General features: G+C 36.3%; 3 protein-coding genes and 4 pseudogenes across 3 annotated transcripts; all 7 read left to right on the top strand.

Annotated features, from left to right (window-relative positions):
* Positions 1–2,047: 2,047 nt before the first annotated feature.
* On the top strand, positions 2,048–2,530 carry LOC100256487 (18.1 kDa class I heat shock protein-like; annotated as a pseudogene).
* Positions 2,531–3,606: 1,076 nt separating this feature from the next.
* LOC100254694 (18.1 kDa class I heat shock protein-like) lies at positions 3,607–4,088 on the top strand (annotated as a pseudogene).
* A 2,585-nt stretch (positions 4,089–6,673) lies between these two features.
* On the top strand, positions 6,674–8,520 carry LOC100251340 (7-deoxyloganetic acid glucosyltransferase). Its single transcript, XM_002280588.5, has 2 exons — positions 6,674–7,400; positions 7,530–8,520. Exons 1-2 carry the CDS (start codon positions 6,887–6,889, stop codon positions 8,453–8,455), a joined length of 1,440 nt encoding a protein of 479 aa, XP_002280624.1. The 5' UTR covers positions 6,674–6,886; the 3' UTR covers positions 8,456–8,520.
* A 3,015-nt stretch (positions 8,521–11,535) lies between these two features.
* LOC100246203 (17.8 kDa class I heat shock protein-like) lies at positions 11,536–12,129 on the top strand (annotated as a pseudogene).
* Positions 12,130–12,828: 699 nt separating this feature from the next.
* Positions 12,829–14,961, top strand: LOC100249578 (7-deoxyloganetic acid glucosyltransferase). The gene is made up of 2 exons (XM_002276519.5): positions 12,829–13,535; positions 13,801–14,961. Exons 1-2 carry the CDS (start codon positions 12,866–12,868, stop codon positions 14,733–14,735), a joined length of 1,605 nt encoding a protein of 534 aa, XP_002276555.3. The 5' UTR covers positions 12,829–12,865; the 3' UTR covers positions 14,736–14,961.
* Positions 14,962–15,615: 654 nt separating this feature from the next.
* On the top strand, positions 15,616–16,583 carry LOC132254959 (7-deoxyloganetic acid glucosyltransferase-like). Its single transcript, XM_059742123.1, has one exon. The coding sequence runs from the start codon at positions 15,839–15,841 to the stop codon at positions 16,376–16,378; it is 540 nt and encodes a 179-aa protein (XP_059598106.1). The 5' UTR covers positions 15,616–15,838; the 3' UTR covers positions 16,379–16,583.
* On the top strand, positions 16,378–17,099 carry LOC104881157 (7-deoxyloganetic acid glucosyltransferase-like; annotated as a pseudogene).
* Positions 17,100–22,645: the final 5,546 nt, after the last annotated feature.

Raw genomic sequence — 22,645 nt, 5'->3', positions numbered from 1 at the left:
ACTTTTCATACAAAACATATTTGATCCATGCATAAAACAAATATTAATTCAAAATATTTCCAAAAGATGTATATAAAAAATTGTTTCTAAAAAAAATAATAATTGCATTAATTTCCTTACCTCAAAAGAAGTCCTCAAAAACTTTGGAGAAAAATAATCTTGAAAATCTACTCTTCACCTAACAAAATGTAAGAGAAATAACCATTACTATTTATCTAAAATTATAGGTTTGACAATCCTAAAATTTTAGGTATTCAAATTAATGTTTTTTTTTTAATTATGAAAGATAATTTAATATATTCCTATTTTAGAAAATTTAATAAATTTCTAATTCATATAAAACTTAAATTTTATTTTCAATTTATTTCTTGGGACACAACATAATTTAATTAAATTTTAATTTATTTCACTAATTAAATTTTATACTATTTATTAACTTACACCCATCATTAATATAATTATAATACCAAAAACTTTACTTTCTTTTATTTAGAAATTATATTTTCTCACTTTCAAGTTTTTTTTTTTCATCAAACATAGCCTATACACAACAACTCTCCATCATTACTAATATAATAATATATATATTAACCACCCCAATACCATCCGTACATATCTTCTTTTATTAAATAATACAGTATCCATCAAAGTCTAATAATACAAAGCCCTACCATTATTAAATAATACAGTACTCAATACTCAAGTACCCATCAAAGTCTAATAATACGAAGTCTTGCTACTATTAAATATTACATACCCAAGTATCCATCAAAGTCTAATAATAGAGTTTGTGAAAATCCACCAACTAGATTTCAACCATGAAATCCTTACAAAAAAAAAAGTTGATGCACAGTTTCCACACACATGCAACCAGTGCACATGTGTTTTTTTTTTCTCCCACCAACCTTCTATTTTCCGGTGCATATGCATTCTTTTTTTTGTTAAATCAAATTGTATTTTTCTAATCCTTTAAGCCACAATTAACAATATATTTATTTATTATTATTATTATTTTTAAAATAAATTAACCCTAGTCTAAATCGAAATCTTCCCAAGACTTTTTTTTTCATCTAAAAAAACTTAAGATCTCCCAAATTCCAACAATAAATCAAAATCTTAAATTTTCACTATTTTGATATTAAAATGAATTAAAAAAAACAATGATAAACTAACCCTAATCTAGATTTGGGTTTTCCAAAAAATATCTAAAGTGCTTGAAATTAATTAATGAATCTAAAATATTAATCTAGGGGTTAGAATCTTACTTATAGAAATCTGTTCTTCAAACCTTGAAATCCGACTCCAATCTTACATTCTTAGGAACTCTCTACGAACAAGAACGCGATTCAGAAAAAAATAGGAAGAACATAATTCTAATTTATACCTAGGGTATTTATTCGTAAAATTACCTTTTCACCTCCCTTCCATTTTATTAAATTAATTAATTAAATAATTTAATTATTATTAATAATTTCCTAAACTACCCCTAAAAAAAACTTGGACGTTACAGTTATTCCTATTTTTGAAATATTTTTATTTTATAATATTTTATCCCAAAATTTCCAAATAATAATAAAAGAATTATTAATATTTACACTCAGGTATCTTTCTGCACAAGATTTTAAATGCAAGTCCATTTGATTTCACCATTTCTTTAACTAAAAAATGATCAATAAAAAAGGACAGACATTTAAAAAAAAGAACAAAAATAAGCCCAGGAGGAGCGTGTGATTGACGAAAGTAATCGATGGGCCTGAAAAGCCCAGTAGTCCCATTTGGGCTCGTGCCAGTAAGGATATTTGGAAATGGACCTGAGATTGTGGATTAAGGCCAGGTTGAAAAAGTATAGGTAGATGATGGAAAGTGGTAGAAGATTGCAGAAACGTCTCGTTCCTATCCAAACAGGAAATATCTCGAAAACGTCGAGAAAGTGCCACAGTTCTCTATCACGTCCAACATATAGCAGGTCCTCTCCATTAGTTTGATCATTAAGAAATTGTTACAAGTTTGCGTCCAAGAAAGCAAATCAATTCAACATCCATAGAAAATGTTGCTCATTCCAAGTGTTTTGGGTGGTGGCCGACGAAGTAGTATCTTCGATCCTTTCTTCTTAGACCTCTGGGATCCTTTCGAACGCCTTCCGTTTAGCACCTCTCTTTCCAACATTCCCAACACCGTAGGTGAAACCTTGGCCTTCGCCAACACGCGAATTGACTAGAAAGAGACGCTAGAAGCTCATGTTTTCAGGGCGGATCTTCCAAGGGTGAAAAAGGAGGAAGTGAAAGTAGAGGTTGAAAAGGGAAGAGTCCTTCAAATCAGTGGAGAGAGGAGTAAGGAACAGGAGGAGAAGAACGACAAGTGACATCGTGTCGAGAGGAGCAGTGGGAAGTTCCTTCGCAGATTCAAGTTGCCAAAAAATGCCAAGACAAATAAGGTCAAAGTTAGCATGGAGAATGACGTTTTGACTGTGACGGTGCCGAAGGAAGAGGTGAAGAAGGTTGAGGTCAAGGCCATCGAAATCTCAGGCTAAGTCACTAGTATGATCTTTTCTAATTTGCTATACAGTTATGTCTTATTATTGTTTTTATAGATTGGTCATGTATAGGCAATCCAAAGGATGTGATGTAATGATTTATGTTCTCCCATGTGTTTTTGTTTTGCAAAATGTCCCCTTTAATTTTGTTACGTAAGCGTATTTCAAGTGGAATAAAGGAATAGTTGGTTTTCTCTAACTAAAAGTGTGTTGTCGTGTCCACGAAAGCACTTTTGAAAACAGATAAAAAGTAACTTAAGACTTGTGATAACATGTTGACCTCAATATGGAAATGACTGGAGATAGGTTTGCGGTAGTAAGCAAATGCTAAAACTTTATCAACAGTAGTGGAATATAAATTTAAGAAAATACTTTAAATTTATTATGTTTTGAAATACTATTGGAATATAATACATATTGCCATAATACAAATTTATATAATATTTTATTTTTATAATATTAATTTTTTTTGTTTATATGGCATTTCGATTTTATAATATATATTTTAGTCTTTTAAATTCAAAAACTAGAAAGTTATTCCTATTTCTGAAATATTTTTATTTTATAATATTTTATCCCAATTTTCCCAAATAATAATAAAAGAATTATTAATATTTGCACTCAGGTATCTTTCGCACAAGATTTTAAATGCAAGTCCATTTGATTTCACCATTGCTTTAACTAAAAAATAATCAATAAAAAGGGGCAGCCATTTGGAAAAAAGAACAAAAGTAAGCCCATGAGAAGCGTGTGATTGACGAAAAGTAATTGATGGGCCTGAAAAGCCTAGTAGTCCCATTAGGGCTCCTTCCGGTAAGGATGTTTGGAAATGAACTTGAGATTGTGGATTAAGGCCTGGTTGAAAATGTATAGATAGATGATGGAAGGTGGTAAAAAATTGCAGAAATGTCTCGTTCCTATCCAAACAAGAAATATCTCGGAAACGTCGAGAGAAAGTGCCACAGTTCTCTATCACTTCTGATATATAGCAAGTCCTCTCCATTAGTTTGATCATCAAGAAATTGTTACAAGCTTGTGTCTAAGGAAGCAAATCAATTCAACATCCATAGAAAATGTCGCTCATTCCAAGTGTTCGGGGTGGTGGCCGATGGAGCAGCATCTTCGATCCTTTCTCCCTAGACCTCTGGGATCCTTTCGAAGGCTTTCCGTTTAGCATCTCTCTTTCCAACATTCCCAGCACTGTAAGCGAAACCTCGGCTTTGCCAACACGCGAATTGCCTGGAAAGAGACGCCAGAAGCTCATGTTTTCAGGGCGGATCTTCCAAGGGTGAAGAAGGAGGAAGTGAAAGTAGAGGTTGAAGAGAGAAGAGTCCTTCAAATCAGTGGAGAGAGGAGTAAGGATTAGGAGAAGAAGAACGACAAGTGGCATTGTGTCAAGAGGAGCAGTGGGAAGTTCCTTCACAGATTCAGGTTGCCAGAAAATGCCAAGATAGATGAGGTCAAAGCTAGCATGGAAAATGACGTTCTGACTGTGACAGTGCCGAAGAAAGAGGTGAAGAAGGTCGAGGTCAAGGCCATTGAAATTTCAAGCTAAGTCACAAGTCTGATTTTTCTAATTTGCTCTACTGTTGATGGTTTATTGTTCTAATGGATTGGTCATGTTACATGTATAGGCAATCCAAAGGATGTGATGTAATGATTTATGTTCTCCCATGTGTTTTTGTTATGCAAAATTTTCCCTTCGATTTTTTTATGTAAGTGTATTTGAAGTGGAATAAAGGAATAGTTGGTTTTCATTTTTCCCTAACTAGAAATGAGTTGGCTTATTTGGTTCTTGATGATCCCTCATGTTACCAACATGATTCTTTCTTTCCTAAGTGATCCTCATTTTCACCTTCAAAATCTGGAAATTTTAAAACGTGGCTGCTAGGTTATTATGTTTCATAGGCTGGCAATTGAATTTGTTACCTCTTAAAGTGCAAGTGATAACTATAAACCATTCTTAATTAAGAACTACAGACAATTAGTTAAGATGGTTTTTCTAAAGATTGGGAAATCCAAAAATTAAAGAAATTAAAACATAGAAGGACACTGCAACAAAAATGGATATCTAATCCAAATTACACATAGGTGAAATTATAGGAAAAAAAATTTACAAATATAATTATTCTGAGAATAATTATATAGTTTTGCAAGAAAAATATACTTATATGAAAAAAAAAAGTGCAAAACCCTTTTAATTAAAAATACTTGGAAGTGGCGCTGTCATGTCCACGAAAGCACTTTTGAAAAAAGATAAAAAGTAATTTAAGACTTACCAAAATTCTACGGTACCACTTCAGTGCCTATCGAAAAAACATTCTTGGCCATTGGATGAAGGTGGTTCAATCTAGACCATCTCACAAAGTTTGTATACTCTCTTATAAAATTCGTACAATCTCTCACAAAGTTCATACCCCCTCTCACAAAGTTTGTACCATTTCTCACAAAGTTCGTACTTCTCTCACGAAGTTAGTACCTTATCTCACAAAGTTCGTACCTCATCTTACAAAGTTCGTACCTCATCTTACAAAGTTCGTACCACATCTCACAAAGTTCATACCCTCTATCACAAAGTTTTGTACCATCTCTCGCAAAGTTCATACTCTCTTTCACAAAGTTTGTACCACTTCTCACAAAATTTGTACAATTTCTCACAAAGGTTGTACTATTTTTCACAAAGTTTGTACCATCTCTTATAAAGTTTGTACCTATTATCACAAAATTTGTACAATTTCTCACAAAGTTTGTACCCCTTATCACAAAATTCGTACTTTCTTTCACAAAAGTTCATACCCACTCTTACAAAATTCGTACTATCTCTCACAAAGTTTGTACACCATCTCACAAAGTTCGTACCTCATCACACAAAGTTCATACCCCATCTCACATTGTTCGTACCTCCTCTCACAATTTTCGTATCCCCTCTCACATTGTTTTTCTTCTTAAAGATATATAAAACTTTGTCTTCAAATTTAATCTACAAATACACAAAATAATAATATAAAAAATATTGATGACAATTTCTTAACAAATGACTAAATGGTCTCAATTTGATTAATAATAACTCATAACAAAATTCAAAAATATAAATGTTATAAATCATTACATATTTAAATGTCATTTAACATGTCATTTCTACCTACAATAATTATATTTAAATGAAAAAAAATATATCAAATGTTACCTTTTAACACTTGTAATCACTTGATATCCTTCATATAATGTCTTCTTCAAGATATAAAACTTCATCTTCAAATTTAATTTATAAACAAAATATATATATATATATATATATATATATATATATATATATATATATATATATATATATATATAATATTAATAACAAAATTTAATAATAAACTCATAAAAAATTCTAAAATTTAAATTTTATAAATCATTACATATTCGTTATTTAACATCATATTTCTACCTACAAAATTTATATTTAAATAAAAAAATATCAAATATTACCTTTGACACTTGTAATCACTTGAAATCCTTCATCCTCTTCATATAATACAAATTTTAAAATTTCTTCCTCAAAAAGTTTCAAACTTGATCTTCAATTTTAATTTATCAAAATGCATCTTCATATTTTGTAATATGGTGATTGAAATTATTTAATTTTCATATTAAATTAGTATTTCTTTTTTAATAATGAGAGTATAAGGGTAGTTCGTAAGATTTTCTTTTTTAAGATAGAGTTAGGTAATTCATTAACTAACAAATTATATTTGATATTTAATAATAAATTATAAAAAAAAAGTTGTAATGTTTAGATATATATGGGATGCATGTGATTATTTCTTATCAACAAGATTTGATAAATTTTTATAAATTTTTTAATGACATGTACTTTGCACAATCATTTTATTATTGCGATCAAATGTGAGTAGTACCCAAAATGAAGAATGGGTACAAAGATAAGTTTTTATAAATTCTTTAATTAATTTACCCGTATCATTTTATTATTGGGTCAAACGCGGGTATGTGCCCCCAGTGGGTACAACAACCCTAAAGACTTATCGATAACATGTTGATCTCATTATGGATATGACTGGAGATAGGTTTGCGGTGGTAAGCGAAGGCTAAAACTTTATCGACATAGAGTGCCAAGAAAACTTAGCTGATACAATATTAATAATCTGCTGGGGGCCACCAGTGAGTGACAATAGGATACAACAAAGAGTAGCTGTGTGCCCATCCTTCATCATATATGGCTAAATGATGAGTGGCCCTTAAGAAACAAAGACCAGCAATGTGCCTATCCATTATATATGCATTACAAGTTACAAACCATGTATCCACCAGGAAATCACACAAAGATCATAGTCAACTAAAAGTCAGATGGATCAAGGGTCGATCTCTCCTCATGTCCTCATCTTCCCATTCCCCATCCAAGGCAACATCAACTCCATGCTCAAGCTCGCCGAACTTCTTTGCCTTGCCGACATCCAAGTCACCTTCCTCAACTGCCACTATCCCCACCGCCGCCTCCTCTCTTATTCCAATATTCAGGCCAGGTTCTCACGCTATCCCGGCTTTCGGTTTGAGACAATATCCGATGGGCTGCCGATGGAGCATCCTCGCACCGCTGAACAATTCTTGGATATTGTTGATGGAGTAAAAACTACAACCGCACCACTCTTTATGGAGATGATGATTTCGTGGTGCCGGAGTGCTTCTGATACGCGCTCGCCTCTGACCTGTATCATAGCAGATGGGCTCATGAGTTTCGCAATTGATGTTGCCAACGAAGTCGGACTTCCCGTCATTATTTTCCGTCCTATCAGTGCTTGTTCCTTCTGGGCATATTTCTCTTTACCCCAACTCATTGAAGCTGGCGAAGTCCCTTTCAGAGGTTCACTTTCTGATTTGGATTCCATTAGAAACGCTCTTTATCTTCGTTTCTTTTTCTTTTTTCCCTTCTTTCTCTTATTTTTTTTCCCCTGGTTAATTACAAACTGGCTAGATTATGACTAATCTCCAGGTGGTGATATGGATCGGCTGGTAGCCAGTGTGCCTGGCATGGAAGGCTTTCTTCGACGTCGACACCTCCCAAGTTCGGGCCGAGTCAATGACGTGGCTTACCCAGGTCTCCAACATCTAATGAAAATTTTTCGACAGGCCCAGCGAGCCCACTCGCTCGTTATCAATACGTTTGATGATCTAGAAGGGCCGGTTCTCTCTCAAATACGCGATCACTATCCGAGAACCTACGCCATTGGACCTCTCCACGCACACCTCAAATCCAAGCTCGCATCTGAAACTTCCACGTCCCAGTCTTCCAACAGTTTCCGGAAAGAAGACAAAAGCTGCATACCGTGGCTTGACCGCCAGCCTCCGAAATCTGTCATCTACGTAAGCTTCGGTAGTTTAGCTATTATTACAAAGGACGAGCTGGGAGAGTTCTGGCACGGTTTGGTCAATAGCGGTAACCGCTTCCTCTGGGTCATACGACCAGATGCTCTTGTCGGAAAAGATGAAGAGCGTCAGACTCCGGCAGAACTCTTGGAAGGGACAAAAGATAGGGGTTACGTAGTGGGCTGGGCTCCCCAAGAAGAGGTTCTGAAACACCCAGCCGTGGGTGGGTTTCTGACCCACGGTGGGTGGAACTCCACGCTTGAGAGTATAGTGGAGGGCCTGCCAATGATATGCTGGCCCTACTTTGCTGACCAGCAGATCAACAGTAGGTTCGTGAGCCATGTTTGGAAGCTTGGAATGGACATGAAAGACAGTTGCGATAGAGTTACCGTTGAGAAGATGGTGAGAGATTTAATGGTAGAAAAGAGGGATGAATTCATGAAGGCAGCTGATACCTTGGCCACATTAGCTAAAAAATGTGTGGGTGACGGTGGGTCCTCATCCTGTAACTTGAACAGTTTGATCGAGGATATAAGATTGTTGAGCACCTGATTTCCATGAAAAATTTCCCCTTTTTGTTACCCTAAAATTATAAGATTGAACAAACTTTAAGTCTCTACGTATGTCATCGCCTTAACATGTGATCATTTCTTTTCAGCGAAAGAGACGATTTTAGAAATGGTACAAAAATAAGCAACACAACAACAAAAAAATAATTGCAACGTGTCATATTCATTATAATTCTTATCGCAATTTAATGAATGATGATGTGAATTTGTTCCTAAATAATTTTGTTGAATTTTGAGGGTGGTGAAGAGTCTGTGTGAATTCTTTTTCCTTGTTATGAAACGTCTTCCCTCTAGTGAAGCTATATTTCTCATCTTTCATAGGAAAAAGTTACCATTAGGTGAAGTTAAAGAAATTAAATTAAAAATTTTAAGATTTGATTGCTTAATTAAAAGAATTTGACTCTCTCTCTTCTTGGGTGGTTTGTTTCCTTTATAAAAAAATTTTACTAATACAATTTTTTTTTTTAATTCCTTTTTAGCTTTAACTATTTTATTTTATTTTATTTTGTAATTTCTCAAATTTCAACAAATATTATCTTTTGAATTATGTGGCTCATATTGAGGGAAAAAAATTAATAAATATTTTTCATATATTTTTTCCCTCAATATGAGCCACATAATTCAAAAGATAATTTTTTTTAATATATTTATATTCATTTATTTTAAAAATTAAAAACTACTTTTATTGAAACATATTTTATTTATTTTAAATAAAAATTAAATCATTTTAAAGATTTATATAACATATTTTATTTGAAATTTAATTTCTAAAATTTTATGATAAATTTGTAATAACAACTTTTTGCTATTGTTCTTAATTTATTCAAATAATTAAAATTATTAAAAATGTATCTTATCAAATTAATTTTAATATATAAAATATTACAACTTCAATAACTTTTTTTATATTTTACTAATTTTTGAATAAATTTATATTTTTAATATTTTAAAATAAAAATATTCAAAATTAAATAAAATTAAGAAGATAAATATAAAAAAATAAAAGTAAGGTGATAGTAGTTTTTTAACATAGAATTAATGAGATAAATGATAATACATTTAACATTAAAACTATAATTTATTCCATTCAAATGTATTCATATGTGTGGTTTGCAAAGGCAGAGGCCTCGCGAGTGAGGGGGGGACGTTGGCGAGAGGGGTGGTGAAGGGAAATCCTTCAAAGGGATCCCAGATGTCCAGAGAAAAGGGATCGAAGATGTTGCTTCGGCGGTCACTACCAAGAACAGTTGAAATGAGCGACATCTTTGAATTGATTGGCTGATGCAATTAGAAAATTTTCGGACGCAAGCTCTAATGATTATCTTCTGATGATGAAACTGATGTGTAGGAGATAGGTAAGTATAGGACGTAACACAGGATTCTGGTGTTATCCGGACTCTTCTGACATTCTTTTGCCCCATTCTGGATTGGGTAGGTAGGAGACTGAAATTTCTACAATCTTCTACCACCTTCCTCCATCCACCTCTATTTAATCCACAATTATATGGCCCATGGACCTTTTTTATTCTCAGCATAGCATGATGGGTCCGTAAGGCTTTCACCATGAACGGGAATCTAGGACTGGCCAAGGGAAAATAAATAAATAAATAAATAAATAAATAAAGAAAAAAAAAGAGAAAAAAAAAAAAAGAGGTAAAGCTCGATTTTGCCTCAAAGCCAATGAATTGAACCAAACCAAATCAAACATATGTGAAATTGAGTAGTTTGGGCCAGTAAAAAAAATTGATAATAATTTAATGAAAATTGACTAATTCTATTCGGTTCCTTAATCAGTTAAAAACCTAACTAAATCAAATCACACCAACTTCTAGGAAAATTTAATAGATTACATATTTCATTTTAACGACTTAGAACAAAGTTAGTAATACTATACAATTTGGGGTTTAATTTGAGTAAATATTAGATTAAGATACCAATCAACTGGAGATTAACTTATACTTAAAGTTCATTTGCTCAGGTCTAATTTAATCTTATTCTTTTAAAAATGGATTAAAATCAAATTATTAAATATCAGTTTGATCAAATTAACAAGCATATAGAAGAATTATCATTCAAATAAATAAACAATTCATCATAATCAGAAAAAATAATTTATTAAGTATGTTCTTAGATAGAAATTTAAAAGTTTATAATCAATCTTTTGTATAAAAAAGATAAATTAATTATTCAATGAAATGAAGGATTGAGATAGAGTGAAACTACATGGGAGAAATGATAACAATTTTGAAGAAAGATAATAGATTTTTAGGGTTCTAAATTTTCTTTGTCTTTTATATGTTTAGAAGCTTTAAAATAAGAAGTTTAAAGGATTCTCAAACTTTTCCATTAAATAACACACATTGTAGTATAACTCTAATATTTATTACTAAAATATATTATCTTGTTACACGCTCATATTAAAATCAAATAAAGACTTCCTAATTAAAATCAACAATTATATAAAAATCCTATTTAATAAAACATATTATTAAAATTAAAATAAAATTTGATAATTTTTTCCTCGTACAAAACAAATATAAAATTTAATTTGGATTAACATTTTTTTATATCAAAATACAATTCAAATTGCAAATTAAGTTGTTGAAAGTTATGAAAAAATGAATTAGATTACAAATTGGATTAGATTTAACTCACCCTCATAGAATTTGGATTGGATATGTTCTCGGCTAGTTCGTGTCAAATCAGTCCCCACACTCATGGGATGCTTTAATATACTCTCTACTAACAAGTAATAAATCCTTAAAAGTAGCCGATGGCCCTAAATTCCTTTTGCTGTTAAAGGCCCCATGGTCTCATTAGGCTCATGACGGTATGGACATTTGGAAATGGGCCTGGAATTGTGGACTGAGCCCAAGAAGGAAAAAAGGCCGATAGACGCTAGAAGATGCCAGAAGATTGCAGAAACGTCTCATTCCTATCCAAATAGGAAATATCTCAAAAACATTGAGAAAGTACCACAATTCTCTCTCACATCCAATATATAGCAAGGCCCTCTCCGTTAGTTTCATCATCAAGAAATTGTTAGAAGCTTGTGTCCAGGAAAGCATATCAATGCAACAACATCCATAAAAAATGTGGCTCATTCCAAGGGTTCTGGGTGGTGGTCGACGAAGTAGCATCTTCGATCCCTTCTCCCTAGATATCTAGGATCCTTTCGAAGGCTTTCCCTTTAGCACCACTCTTTCCAACATTCCCAGCATTGTTGGTGAAACCTCGGCCTTCGCTAACACACGTATTGACTGGAAAGAGACGCCAGAAGCTCACATTTTCAAGGCGAATCTTCCAGGGCTGAGGAAGGAGGAAGAGAAAGTAGAGGTTGAAGAGGGAAGAGTGCTTCAAATCAGTGGAGAGAGGAGTAAGGAGCAAGAGGAGAAGAACGACAAGTGGCATCGCGTGGAAATGAGTAGCGGGAGGTTTCTTCGCAGATTCAGGTTGCTAGAAAATGTCAAGACAGATGAGGTCAAAGCTTGCATGGAGAATGGCGTGCTAATTGTGATGGTTTCGAAAGAAGAGGTGAAGAAGGCTAAGGTCAAGGCCATTGAAATTTCTGGCTAAGTCACTGGTCAAATCTTTTATATTTTGCTATTATGTTGATGGCTTATTATTGTTTTTGATAGATTGGTCATGTATAGGCAATCTAAAGGATGTGATGTAATGACTTGTGTCCTCCCTTGTGTTTTTGTTTTGCAAAATTTCCCCTTTAATTTTGTTATGTAAGTGTATTTTAAGTGGAATAAAGGAATAGTCGATTTTCTCTAACTAGAAATGAGTTGGTTTATTTGATTCTTGATGATCCTTCTTGTTACCGACATGATGCTCTCCTTCTTGAGTGATCCCAATTTTCACTTTCAAAATCCTTGAGTTTTAAAACTTGTTGTTGGGTTATTATGTTTCAATCGCTGGTAATTGAATTTGTTTGTCATCTTAAAGTGAAAAGTGACAACCATGAACCAGACCCATATATTTTAAATTAATGTTAATTAATTAGTTAAGATGTGTTCTTTAAAGCTTGGGAAATCCATTAACTAATGAAACCAGGTATAATAATTAAGTTTAATCTACATCTACAAGTCTGTATTAGGGGTTTCAAGGGGCCACTAGTGGACCCTTGAAAAAGTGGTGGTGGTAAACGACAAAGAGTAGCAACGTGTCCATCCCTCATGAGAGGCTTATCAATGAGTGGTGAGTGCAAATGGTTTGAGTAATTTGATGAAATGGGCTGTATATTTTCTTAAAGTAAAAAAAAAATGAGTGTTACACATACATGATGAGAGGTTTTGTCATATGGTTACTTGATATAAACTGAGCAATTATAGGAATTATTGATGCAGTCCACCGACAACTTCCTTTGATACCATCTTAACTTTTTTATATGATAGATCCAAAATCCAATGGGATTGTTTCCTTATTCAACGGGATTATTTGCTTCATTAGTGAGTTGTCGGCAATGTGCCTATCCTTCAAGATATATGGCTTACAAACCATGTATCTACCAGGAAATCACACAAAGTGCATAGTTGGTAGTCAAATGGATCAACGGTCGGTCTCTCCTCATGTTCTCATCCTCCCTTCCCCCCTCCAAGGCAACGTCAACTCCATGCTCAAGCTCGCCGAACTTCTTTGCCTCGCCGGCATCCAAGTCACCTTCCTAAACTGCCACTACCCCCACCACTGCCTCCTCTCTTACTCCAATGTTCAGGCCAGGTTCTCACGCTATCCCGGCTTTCGGTTTGAGACAATTTCCGATGGGCTGCCGATGGAGCATCCTCGCACCGCTGAACAATTCTTGGATATTGTTGATGGAGTGAAAACTACAACCGCACCACTCTTTATGGAGATGATGATTTCGTGGTGCCGCAGTACTTCCGACACTCGCCCGCCTCTGACCTGCATCATGGCAGATCAGCTCATGAGTTTTGCAACTGATGTTGCTAACGAAGTCGGACTTCCCATCGTTATTTTCTGTGCTATCAGTGCTTGTTCCTTCTGGGCATATTTCTCTTTCCCCCAACTCATTGAAGCTGGCGAAGTCCCTATCACAGGTACACTTTCTGGTTTGGATTCCATTAGAAACGCCCTTCATCTTGGTTTCTGCAATTTTTATTTATTTATTTATTATCATTATTATTATTATTATTTTTTTTCTGAATACAAATTGGCTACCAATTTTTATTTATTATCATTATTATTATTATTTTTCTGATTACAAATTGGCTACCAATTTTTATTTATTTATTTATTTATTATCATTATTATTATTATTATTTTTTCTGGTTACAAAATGGCTGGATTGTGACTAAATTCCAGGTGATGATATGGATAGGCTAGTAGTCAGTGTGCCCGGCATGGAAGGCTTTCTTCGACGTCGAGACCTCCCAAGTTCGGGCCGAGTCAATGATGTGGCTTACCCAGGTCTCCAACATCTAATGAAAATTTTTCGACAGGCCCAGCGAGCCCACGCGCTCGTTATCAACACGTTTGATGATCTAGAAGGGCCGGTTCTCTCTCAAATACGCGATCACTATCCGAGAACCTACGCCGTTGGACCTCTCCACGCACACCTCAAATCCAAGCTCGCATCTGAAACTTCCACGTCCCAGTCTTCCAACAGTTTCCGGGAAGAAGACAAAAGCTGTATACTGTGGCTTGACCGCCAGCCCCCGAAATCTGTAATCTACGTAAGCTTCGGTAGTTTAGCTATTATTACAAAGGACGAGCTGCGAGAGTTCTGGCACGGTTTGGTCAATAGCGGTAGCCGCTTCCTCTGGGTCATACGACCAGATGCTCTCGTCGGGAAAGATGAAGAGCGTCAGACTCCGGCGGAACTCTTGGAAGGGACAAAGGATAGGGGTTATGTAGTCGGCTGGGCTCCACAAGAAGAGGTCCTGCAACACCCAGCTGTGGGTGGGTTTCTGACCCACAGTGGGTGGAACTCCACACTTGAGAGTATAATCGCGGGCCTGCCAATGATATGCTGGCCCTACTTTGCTGACCAGCAGATCAACAGTAGGTTCGTGAGCCATGTTTGGAAGCTGGGTATGGACATGAAAGACACTTGCGATAGAGTCACCGTTGAGAAGATGGTGAGAGATTTGATGGAAGAGAAGAGGGCTGAATTCATGAAAGCAGCTGATACCATGGCGACCTCAGCTAAAAAATCTGTGAGCGAAGGTGGTTCCTCCTACTGTAACTTGGGCAGTTTGATCGAGGAAATAAGATTGTTGAGCGCCAGATCTCCATGAAAATTTCCGTTTTTGTTCAACAGGAAAAATTATTAAATCCAGCTGACCTTTTCAGATGGCGTAGATAACTTTTGTCATAGTAAATATATGTTAAAACGTTTTTATTCAGTTTATTGAAGGATTGCAAAATATTGCTGAACTTATCAGCAGAAGTAATTGGATATCAACGAGAATTTGAATCATACATGGAAAAGACAATTAAGGGACACGAGCTCCTAAAACAAAATAATTGCTATAGACATTTGCATTTCTTACCATTGTTAGTCCATTCGCTAATACGGCTTTGTCATGGGAAATTTCAATGGAGAGTATCAACTTTTGAATATTTGGCTTTGCAGCTCAAAGCAACTTGTGTGGCGTCCTCCATTACTCTCTGGAACTGCTTGCAGCTCAAAGTTAAAAATTGAAATGATCTTAATGAAAACATTAAGTTTACCTTTGATAAAACTAAATATTTTACCATATATTAATTTTTTTTCATGCATAATATTAAATTCATGGATTCATGGAATGATACATATATTTCCTTATTCCATCCATATATTTTAAAGTCATAAATTAAATTCAGTATAAAAAAAAATTCAAAATTCATTAAATTTATATAGATAGATAGTGATCAATTTATGAACAAGTTACATTTGCACATTATCATTGCCTAAAATTATATATAATTTCTTTTGTAAATTCTCGTAAGAAGAAGTGGTTTTATTTAGAAGCTTGAAGTTATGCTAAAGTATTTTATATACTCATGTAATCTAAAATTACTAAGGAAAAATTATATATATTTAATTTCTTATACCCTAAAGTAATCTTCAAATTATTTGCATATATTATGACATTCACTTAATATGTAAGCTTGTTAGTCATCAAAGCGGCCAAACTAGAAATTTTCATGGATCATAGTTGATTAAAGAACACCTGGGAGAAGTGGAATATAAGGATGCACCACATACCAAAGGCTACTGCCTGAAAAAGAAAGTGAAGCATTTTAGTGAAGCACATGCATGGCTGTCTCTGAAGAAATTCTTAGTTGGAAAAACGCACTCGGAATCTCGTTAGTATAAGGATATCACCCTTGAGATTGTGAACCAAAAGCGAGATGGATGGACTCTCCCCATGTCTTCATCTTCCCTTTTCCCCTTAAACTCACCGAACTTCTCTGCCTTGGAGGCCTCCAAGTCACCTTCCTTAATTCCAATTCTAATTACCACCGTCTTCTCTGTTACTCCAGTAGTATTCTGGACAGATTCACCCGCTATCCCGGCTTCCGTTTTGAAACAATATCTGATGGGCTTCCGATGGAGCACCCGCGCACCGACCACAAGGATATCTTCGACGGACTCAGAACTACAACCAAACCACTTTTCAGGGAGAAGATGATTTCGTGGTGTCAGAGTTCTGAAACCCACCCACCGGTGACCTGCATCATAGCAGATGGGATCCTGACTTTTGCTATTGATGTTGCTGACGAAGTGGGAGTTCCCATTATTATTTTCCGTACTGCAAGTGCTTGTTCCTTCTGGGCATATTTCTCTTTAGATCAACTCATTGAAGCTGGCGAATTCCCCTTCAAAGGTACCTCTTTTTTTCCTTCCCCTGCTTATTGTCTTTTCTTTTGCTACATCTACAAATTACATGGTTAATGGGCAAAATATAGATGATGATCTGGATCGGCTAGTAACCAGTTTGCCTGCAATGGAGGGATTTCTCCGACGACGTGACCTACCCAGTTTTTTTCCGGGCCAATAACGTGGATGATCCATCTCTCCAATTGGTCCTGAAAGAGCTTCCACAAACAGCACGAACCAACGGTCTCATAACACCTTTGAAGATCTAGAAGGACCTGTCCTCTCTCAAATACGCAATCACTGCCCCAAAGCCTATGCCATCGGACCTCTTCATGAACACCTGAAATCCAGGCTTGCATCTGAAACGACTATGTCACAATCTTCCAACAGTTTATGGGAAGAAGACAAAACCTGCATAGCGTGGCTTGACCGCCAACCGTTAAAATCTGTTATCTATGTAAGCTTCGGAAGCCTCGTGGTCATAAAAAAGGATGAGCTCACTGAATTCTGGTACGGCTTGGTTAACAGTGGCAGCCACTTCTTGTGGGTAATGAGGCCGGACTCTCTCCCCAGAGAAGATAGAGAAGGCCAGACACCGGCGGAACTCTTGGAAGGAACAAAGAAAAGGGGTTTGCTTGTGAGCTGGGCTCCTCAAGAAGAGGTGCTAGCCCACCCGGCCGTGGGTGCTTTTCTGACTCACAGTGGGTGGAACTTGTTTTGTTGAAGAGAAAATGAAGAGAACAGGGCTGTAGCAGAAAAATTAGAGTATAACGAAGAGAAAACAGAGTATTGGAAATTCTGGAACTGAAATGTATTCTTGCTTTTTCACTAACTCATCTGATTGATTTACATTTGTTTTTATATCAAAACTTCTGGAATTTAACTTTGGTTACCAACTGACTTTAGTTACTAACTGACCATAGTTACAGGTTAGCTAACTTCCTAATTGAATTTGGTTAGCTTAACACCCCCCCTCAAGCACAACCTGGAGAAACAACAAGGTTGAGCTTGGTAAGCAGATATTGAAACTGGGAATAGACAAGGGCTTAGTGAATAAGTCAGCCACTTGTTCTACAGAAGGAACATAAGATACCACTAGTTTTTGATCTAGCACCTGCTCACGAACATAATGGACATCTACTTCAATATTCTTCGTTCGGGAATGAAATACCGGATTAGCAGCTAAGGCACCAGCACCTTGATTGTCACACCATATGACAGGTGTGTTGACAAGAGAAATTCCAAGTTCTAAAAAAAGAGAACGTAGCCATGCTACTTCAGTTGATGCATGAGCGAGGATGCGATACTCTGCTTCGGTTGAGGATCTTGCAACCACAGACTGTTTACGGGAGCTCCATGTGAGAAGATTGGTGCCAAGAAACACACAGTAGCTAGTTGTAGAGCGACGATCATCAATTGAACTTGCCCAATCTGCGTCGGTGTATACTTGAAGATGTAGAGATGAAGCCGGAGTGAAGTGCAGTCCACGATGAACTGTGCCCTTGAGATATCGTAATACTCTTTTACATGCTGTCCAATGGAGCTCAGTAGGTTGCTGCAAGTATTGACTGAGTTTGTTTACAGCAAACGCTATGTTCAGTCTTGTGTAAGTTAAATATTGGAGAGCACCAATGGTGCTTCTATAAAGTGTGGGATCAGAAAATGCAGGACCCGAGGCTGCATGAAGTTTGAGGGCCGCACTCATGGGAGTAGGAACTGGTTTAGCTGAATGCATTTTGGTCTTAATGAGGAGATCAGTCGTGTATTTTGACTGTGTAAGATGAAGACCAGTTGTTGTGCGAAGAGCTGCAAATCCAAGAAAGTCTTTCACAAGACCCAGGTCTTTTAGTGCAAACCTATTCTGAAGATCCTGAATAAGAGTTTGAATAAGTGGAGCATTATTGCCTGTAATAAGTAGATCATCAACATAGACCAGCAACAAAAGAAAATTGCCATTGTGCTTGTAGATGAACAGGGACGTATCTGATGTGGAGGAAATGAAGCCCCAGGTATGAAGAGCTTCCCTGAGCTTGTGGAACCAGGCACGTGGTGCCTGTTTAAGACCATATAACGCTTTCTATAGCTTACAAACATGTTGGGGATGAGATGTGCTAACAAATCCAGCTGGTTGGGAAAGATAAACAGTCTCTGCAATTTCTCCATTGAGGAATGCATTGTTGAAATCAATTTGTCGAATCTCCCAATTATATGTTATAGCCAATGTAAATACAACTCGAATAGTAGAGGCTTTGATCACTGGACTGAAAGTATCAGTAAATTCCACACCTGCATATTGTTGAAATCCTTTGGCTACTAGTCTGGCCTTGTAGCGTTGGATGGTACCATCAGAATTATATTTGACACGAAAAATCCATTTGCTATCTATGACATTCATGGATGGATGAAAGAGAACCAAGGTCCAAGTATTGATCCGGACTAAGGCTTGATATTCTTCAACCATAGCTGTGTGCCAGTTGGGATTTTTCAACGCTTGACTAACAGTGGTAGGAAGTTGGTCTGAGGGTGAAACGGAAGTAGACAGGTATGTGATGTGGTCTGGGAGTAGTTTGGGTTTGAATGTACCCACCTTTGAACTAGTAGTCATGGGATGAAGGGAAGGAACTGAAATAGGAGGTGAGGGTATAGAAGGAGACACTGGTCTTGATGCAGTTGGACACATGGAAGGATGAGAAGAGGTCTATGACATGGTTTGTAAAAGGGGTATAGAGAAAAATGTGGAGGAAGTGTGTGGAGTAGGGCTGGAATCATTCATTGGTAGAGATGAGTAGGGAAATGTTTTTTCATCAAAAATAACACTTCTTGAAATGTAAACTTTCCCGGAAGGATGCAAACATAGGTATCCTTTATGGGAGAGACTATATCCAATAAATGTGCATTGAGTTGACTGATATTCTAGTTTATGGTTTTTGTAAGGTCGGAGATACGGATAGCAAGCACAGCCAAAGGTCTTCAAGAATAAAAAATCAGGTGATGATTTAAACAAGGGTTCATAGGGAGTCTTACAATGGAGAACTGGAGTTGGTAGTCTATTGAGAAGGTAAGTTCCTGTAGAGAAGGCATGCCACTAGAAAGTAAATGGCAATTGAGACTTAGCCAACAAAGTCAATCCAATTTCTACAATGCTTCTATGCTTTTGCTCCACCTTCCTATTTTGTTGATGAACATGAGGACAAGGATGACGGAAGAGGATGCCTTTCTTCTGCAGAAGAGATTGAAGGGGACGAAACTCTCCACCCCAGTCTGTTTGTAGACACTTAAGTTTGGTGGGAAATTGTCGATCTACCAATGCTATGAACTGCAAGACAATTGATGTTGCTTGGGACTTTTGTTGCATGGGATAAATCCAAGTATAGTTTGTAAAAGCATCTACAAATGCAATGTAATATTTGTACCCATCACATGAAGTTGTATGTGCAGGTCCCCACACATCCGAAAAAACTAGTTCAAATGGAACTTGTGTTTTATTAATAGTAGTAGGAAGTGGAAACTGTTTTGCCTTGCCTAAAGGACAAGCAGTACAAAAACTGAGTTCATTTTGAAGCTTGGATTTAATGCCCAATCTGTCAAGTACTAGAGACACAATTTTGTTGCATGGATGACCCAATCTTTGATGCCACAAGTGTCCAACACCCGTGTTGTTGTCTTCTACACATCTTGTAGACTCAATTTTATTTACTTGCAGGCTATATCCAACAGATGGAGCAGCTGATTGTTTGTTGATAGTAGACGGAGTAGTAGCTAGATGAGGTAGGAACACATTTGTATCTTCAGAGAAACCTGCAAACTGCCGGTTAGATGAGACCTTGGAGATATCCAGCTAATATAGGCCTTCATTAAGGTTGCCTTGGAGTAATATCTCTCTAGACTTCTTGTCCTTAACAAAACAACAATGAGAGTCAAACTCAAGGATAACATCATTATCTTGAGTGAATTTAGTTACACTGATAAGATTTTTAGTGATCTGAGGTACATGAAGTACATTGGCAAGATGCAATGACTTGGAAGATTTACGTGAAGGAAAAAAAGTATGACCAACACTAGATATATCTAGTGTTTGTCCATTGCCCACCACAACATTACCTATGCCAGAGTAGTGATCAGAGACATCAAGAGTATTGGAATCAGTGGTCATGTGGTGAGTAGCACCACTGTCAACAAACCACGAAGTGTTTGAATCAAGATCCAGAGCAACAATATAGGCATGAGGAGAAGTGTTTGTTGAATCAAGTTGTTGGTGTGAATTCTGAATTGGACGTGATGGTACCAGTGGCCCTGTGGAATAATATTGAGGCTGATGCAGTAGAGGTGGCCGAAGTTGAGGTTGTTGTGGTTGATGAAGAGATGAAAACTGTTGATTTTGTGCACGTGGTGGAGATTGGAAGTACACATCAAAACGGTGGAAGCACTTCATAGCAGTATGTCCCATTTTTCCACACAATTGACAAACAATTCTTGAAGTTTGTGGATTACGTACATTTCTAGGACGAAAATTCTTGTTGCTTGAGCCTCTGAACTGTCCATCATTAGTGTTAGAGTTTTGAACACCTCCAACTGTAATATGTGCTGCTGGTGGAACATCAATAACAGATGCTGCTGAAAGTTGCTCAAGACGAATTTCATGACTTTGTAGCAGATAATGGACCTCTTGTAGAGATATTGCCTCAGATCTAGATGTAATATTCACAACAATTGTTTCAAATTCTGGTCCTAATCCACCTAAGATGCAAAGAATTAAATCTTCATCTGGTACAGGTTTTCCAGAGGCAGAGAGCATATCTGCTATGTTTCTCATTTTCAGCACATAATCATTTATGCTTAGAGCACCTTTCTTTAATGATTGTAGCATGAACCGTAGTTGAAGTGTTCTTGCTTTTGAATTCGAGACAAAAAGTTTTTCAAGAACACTCCATACTTCGGCTGATGTTTGACAATTAACCACATGACCATACATGGCTTCAGATATGGAAGCAAGAATCCAACTCAACAAGAATTGATCTAAAATCACCCACTGATCATATTCTGGATTGGATGCAGGTTGAGATGAATTAACTGATGTTGATTGAGAGAATCTTGGAGGTTTTGGTAGCTTACCAATGAGAATTTGATCCAGTCGATGTGCTCTAGCTGCTGGTAATACCTGAGATCGCCATATTGTGTAATTGTTCCTCTCTAGCTTCACCGAGATCGGATGAAGCGTAGAAGAAATTTGTCCCGTAAGAATTGAGGAAACTTTCGACGAGTTTCTTGCCGGAGATTGGAGTCCTTGTGAGGACATCTCTAGTGCAAAGGAATCGATGTGATCAGTAACCATTTTGGACGTGTGTCAATGGAGCTCTGATACCATGTTTTGTTGAAGAGAAAATGAAGAGAACAGGGCTGTAGCAGAAAAAACAGAGTATAACGAAGAGAAAACAGAGTATTGGAAATTCTGGAACTGAAATGTATTCTTGCTTTTTCACTAACTCATCTGATTGATTTACATTTGTTTTTATATCAAAACTTCTGGAATTTAACTTTGGTTACCAACTGACTTTAGTTACTAACTGACCATAGTTACAGGTTAGCTAACTTCCTAAGTGAATTTGGTTAGCTTAACAGAAGTCAACTCTAAAGGGTATAACTGCAGGAGTGCCAATGATTTGCTGGCCGCGCTTTGCAGACCAGCAGATCAACAGTAGGTTCATGAGCCATGTTTGGAAGCTCGGCATAGACATGAAAGACACTTGCGATAGAATTATGATTGAGAAGATGGTCAGAAATCTGATGGAAGAGAAGAGGGCTGAATTCATGAAATCAGCTGATAATGCACACGTTAGCTAAAAAAAGCGTAAAGTGAAGATGGTTCCTCTCACTGTAACTAGATCAGTTTGATTGAGGATATAGGATTGTTGAGCACCTGATTTCCATGGAAATTTCACTTTCTTCTACCAGTAAAGCCAAACCCCCTAGGGTCTCCATGAAACAGCAGGTTAATCACATTCTTTTAAGTACAGTCTCCAGCTGCTGAATTTGGATCCTTCCTCTCCCAAAGCTGAAAGACAATTATTTGATGTCATGATTTGGCAGTGGATAAAAGAAATCTTGAGTGTTACAATGGATAACGTATTTGGATGAGATTCATCTAGTGCTTATTGAAATTTGGATTCCCGAAGAAGAAAACATTCATGCTTTCAATTTGGATTTGGTTTTATATAGACATACATTTACTGAATCCATTGAGGAATAATTTGCCATCATTGGAGACCCTAATCTTGATTTTTTTTTGAAGTCCAATCTAAACGTGAATGGCCCTTATGTGTAACATATCACTCAACTTATATT

The sequence above is a fragment of the Vitis vinifera genome, chromosome 13 (assembly GCF_030704535.1).
Source record: "Vitis vinifera cultivar Pinot Noir 40024 chromosome 13, ASM3070453v1".
Classification (NCBI taxonomy): domain Eukaryota; kingdom Viridiplantae; phylum Streptophyta; class Magnoliopsida; order Vitales; family Vitaceae; genus Vitis; species Vitis vinifera.
Note: the sequence above shows the minus strand (reverse complement) of the source record. Positions and strands in the feature narration are given on the sequence as shown.

Excerpts from the sequence above, each read along its gene's own strand:
- LOC100251340 (XM_002280588.5), top strand. The coding sequence starts at position 6,887 with ATGGATCAAGGGTCGATCTCTCCTCATGTCCTCATCTTCCCATTCCCC. Across the intron at positions 7,401-7,529 it reads TGGCGAAGTCCCTTTCAGAG|GTGGTGATATGGATCGGCTG; the intron begins GTTCACTTTCTG and ends ACTAATCTCCAG.
- LOC100249578 (XM_002276519.5), top strand. The coding sequence starts at position 12,866 with ATGATAGATCCAAAATCCAATGGGATTGTTTCCTTATTCAACGGGATT. Across the intron at positions 13,536-13,800 it reads TGGCGAAGTCCCTATCACAG|GTGATGATATGGATAGGCTA; the intron begins GTACACTTTCTG and ends ACTAAATTCCAG.
- LOC132254959 (XM_059742123.1), top strand. The coding sequence starts at position 15,839 with ATGGACTCTCCCCATGTCTTCATCTTCCCTTTTCCCCTTAAACTCACC.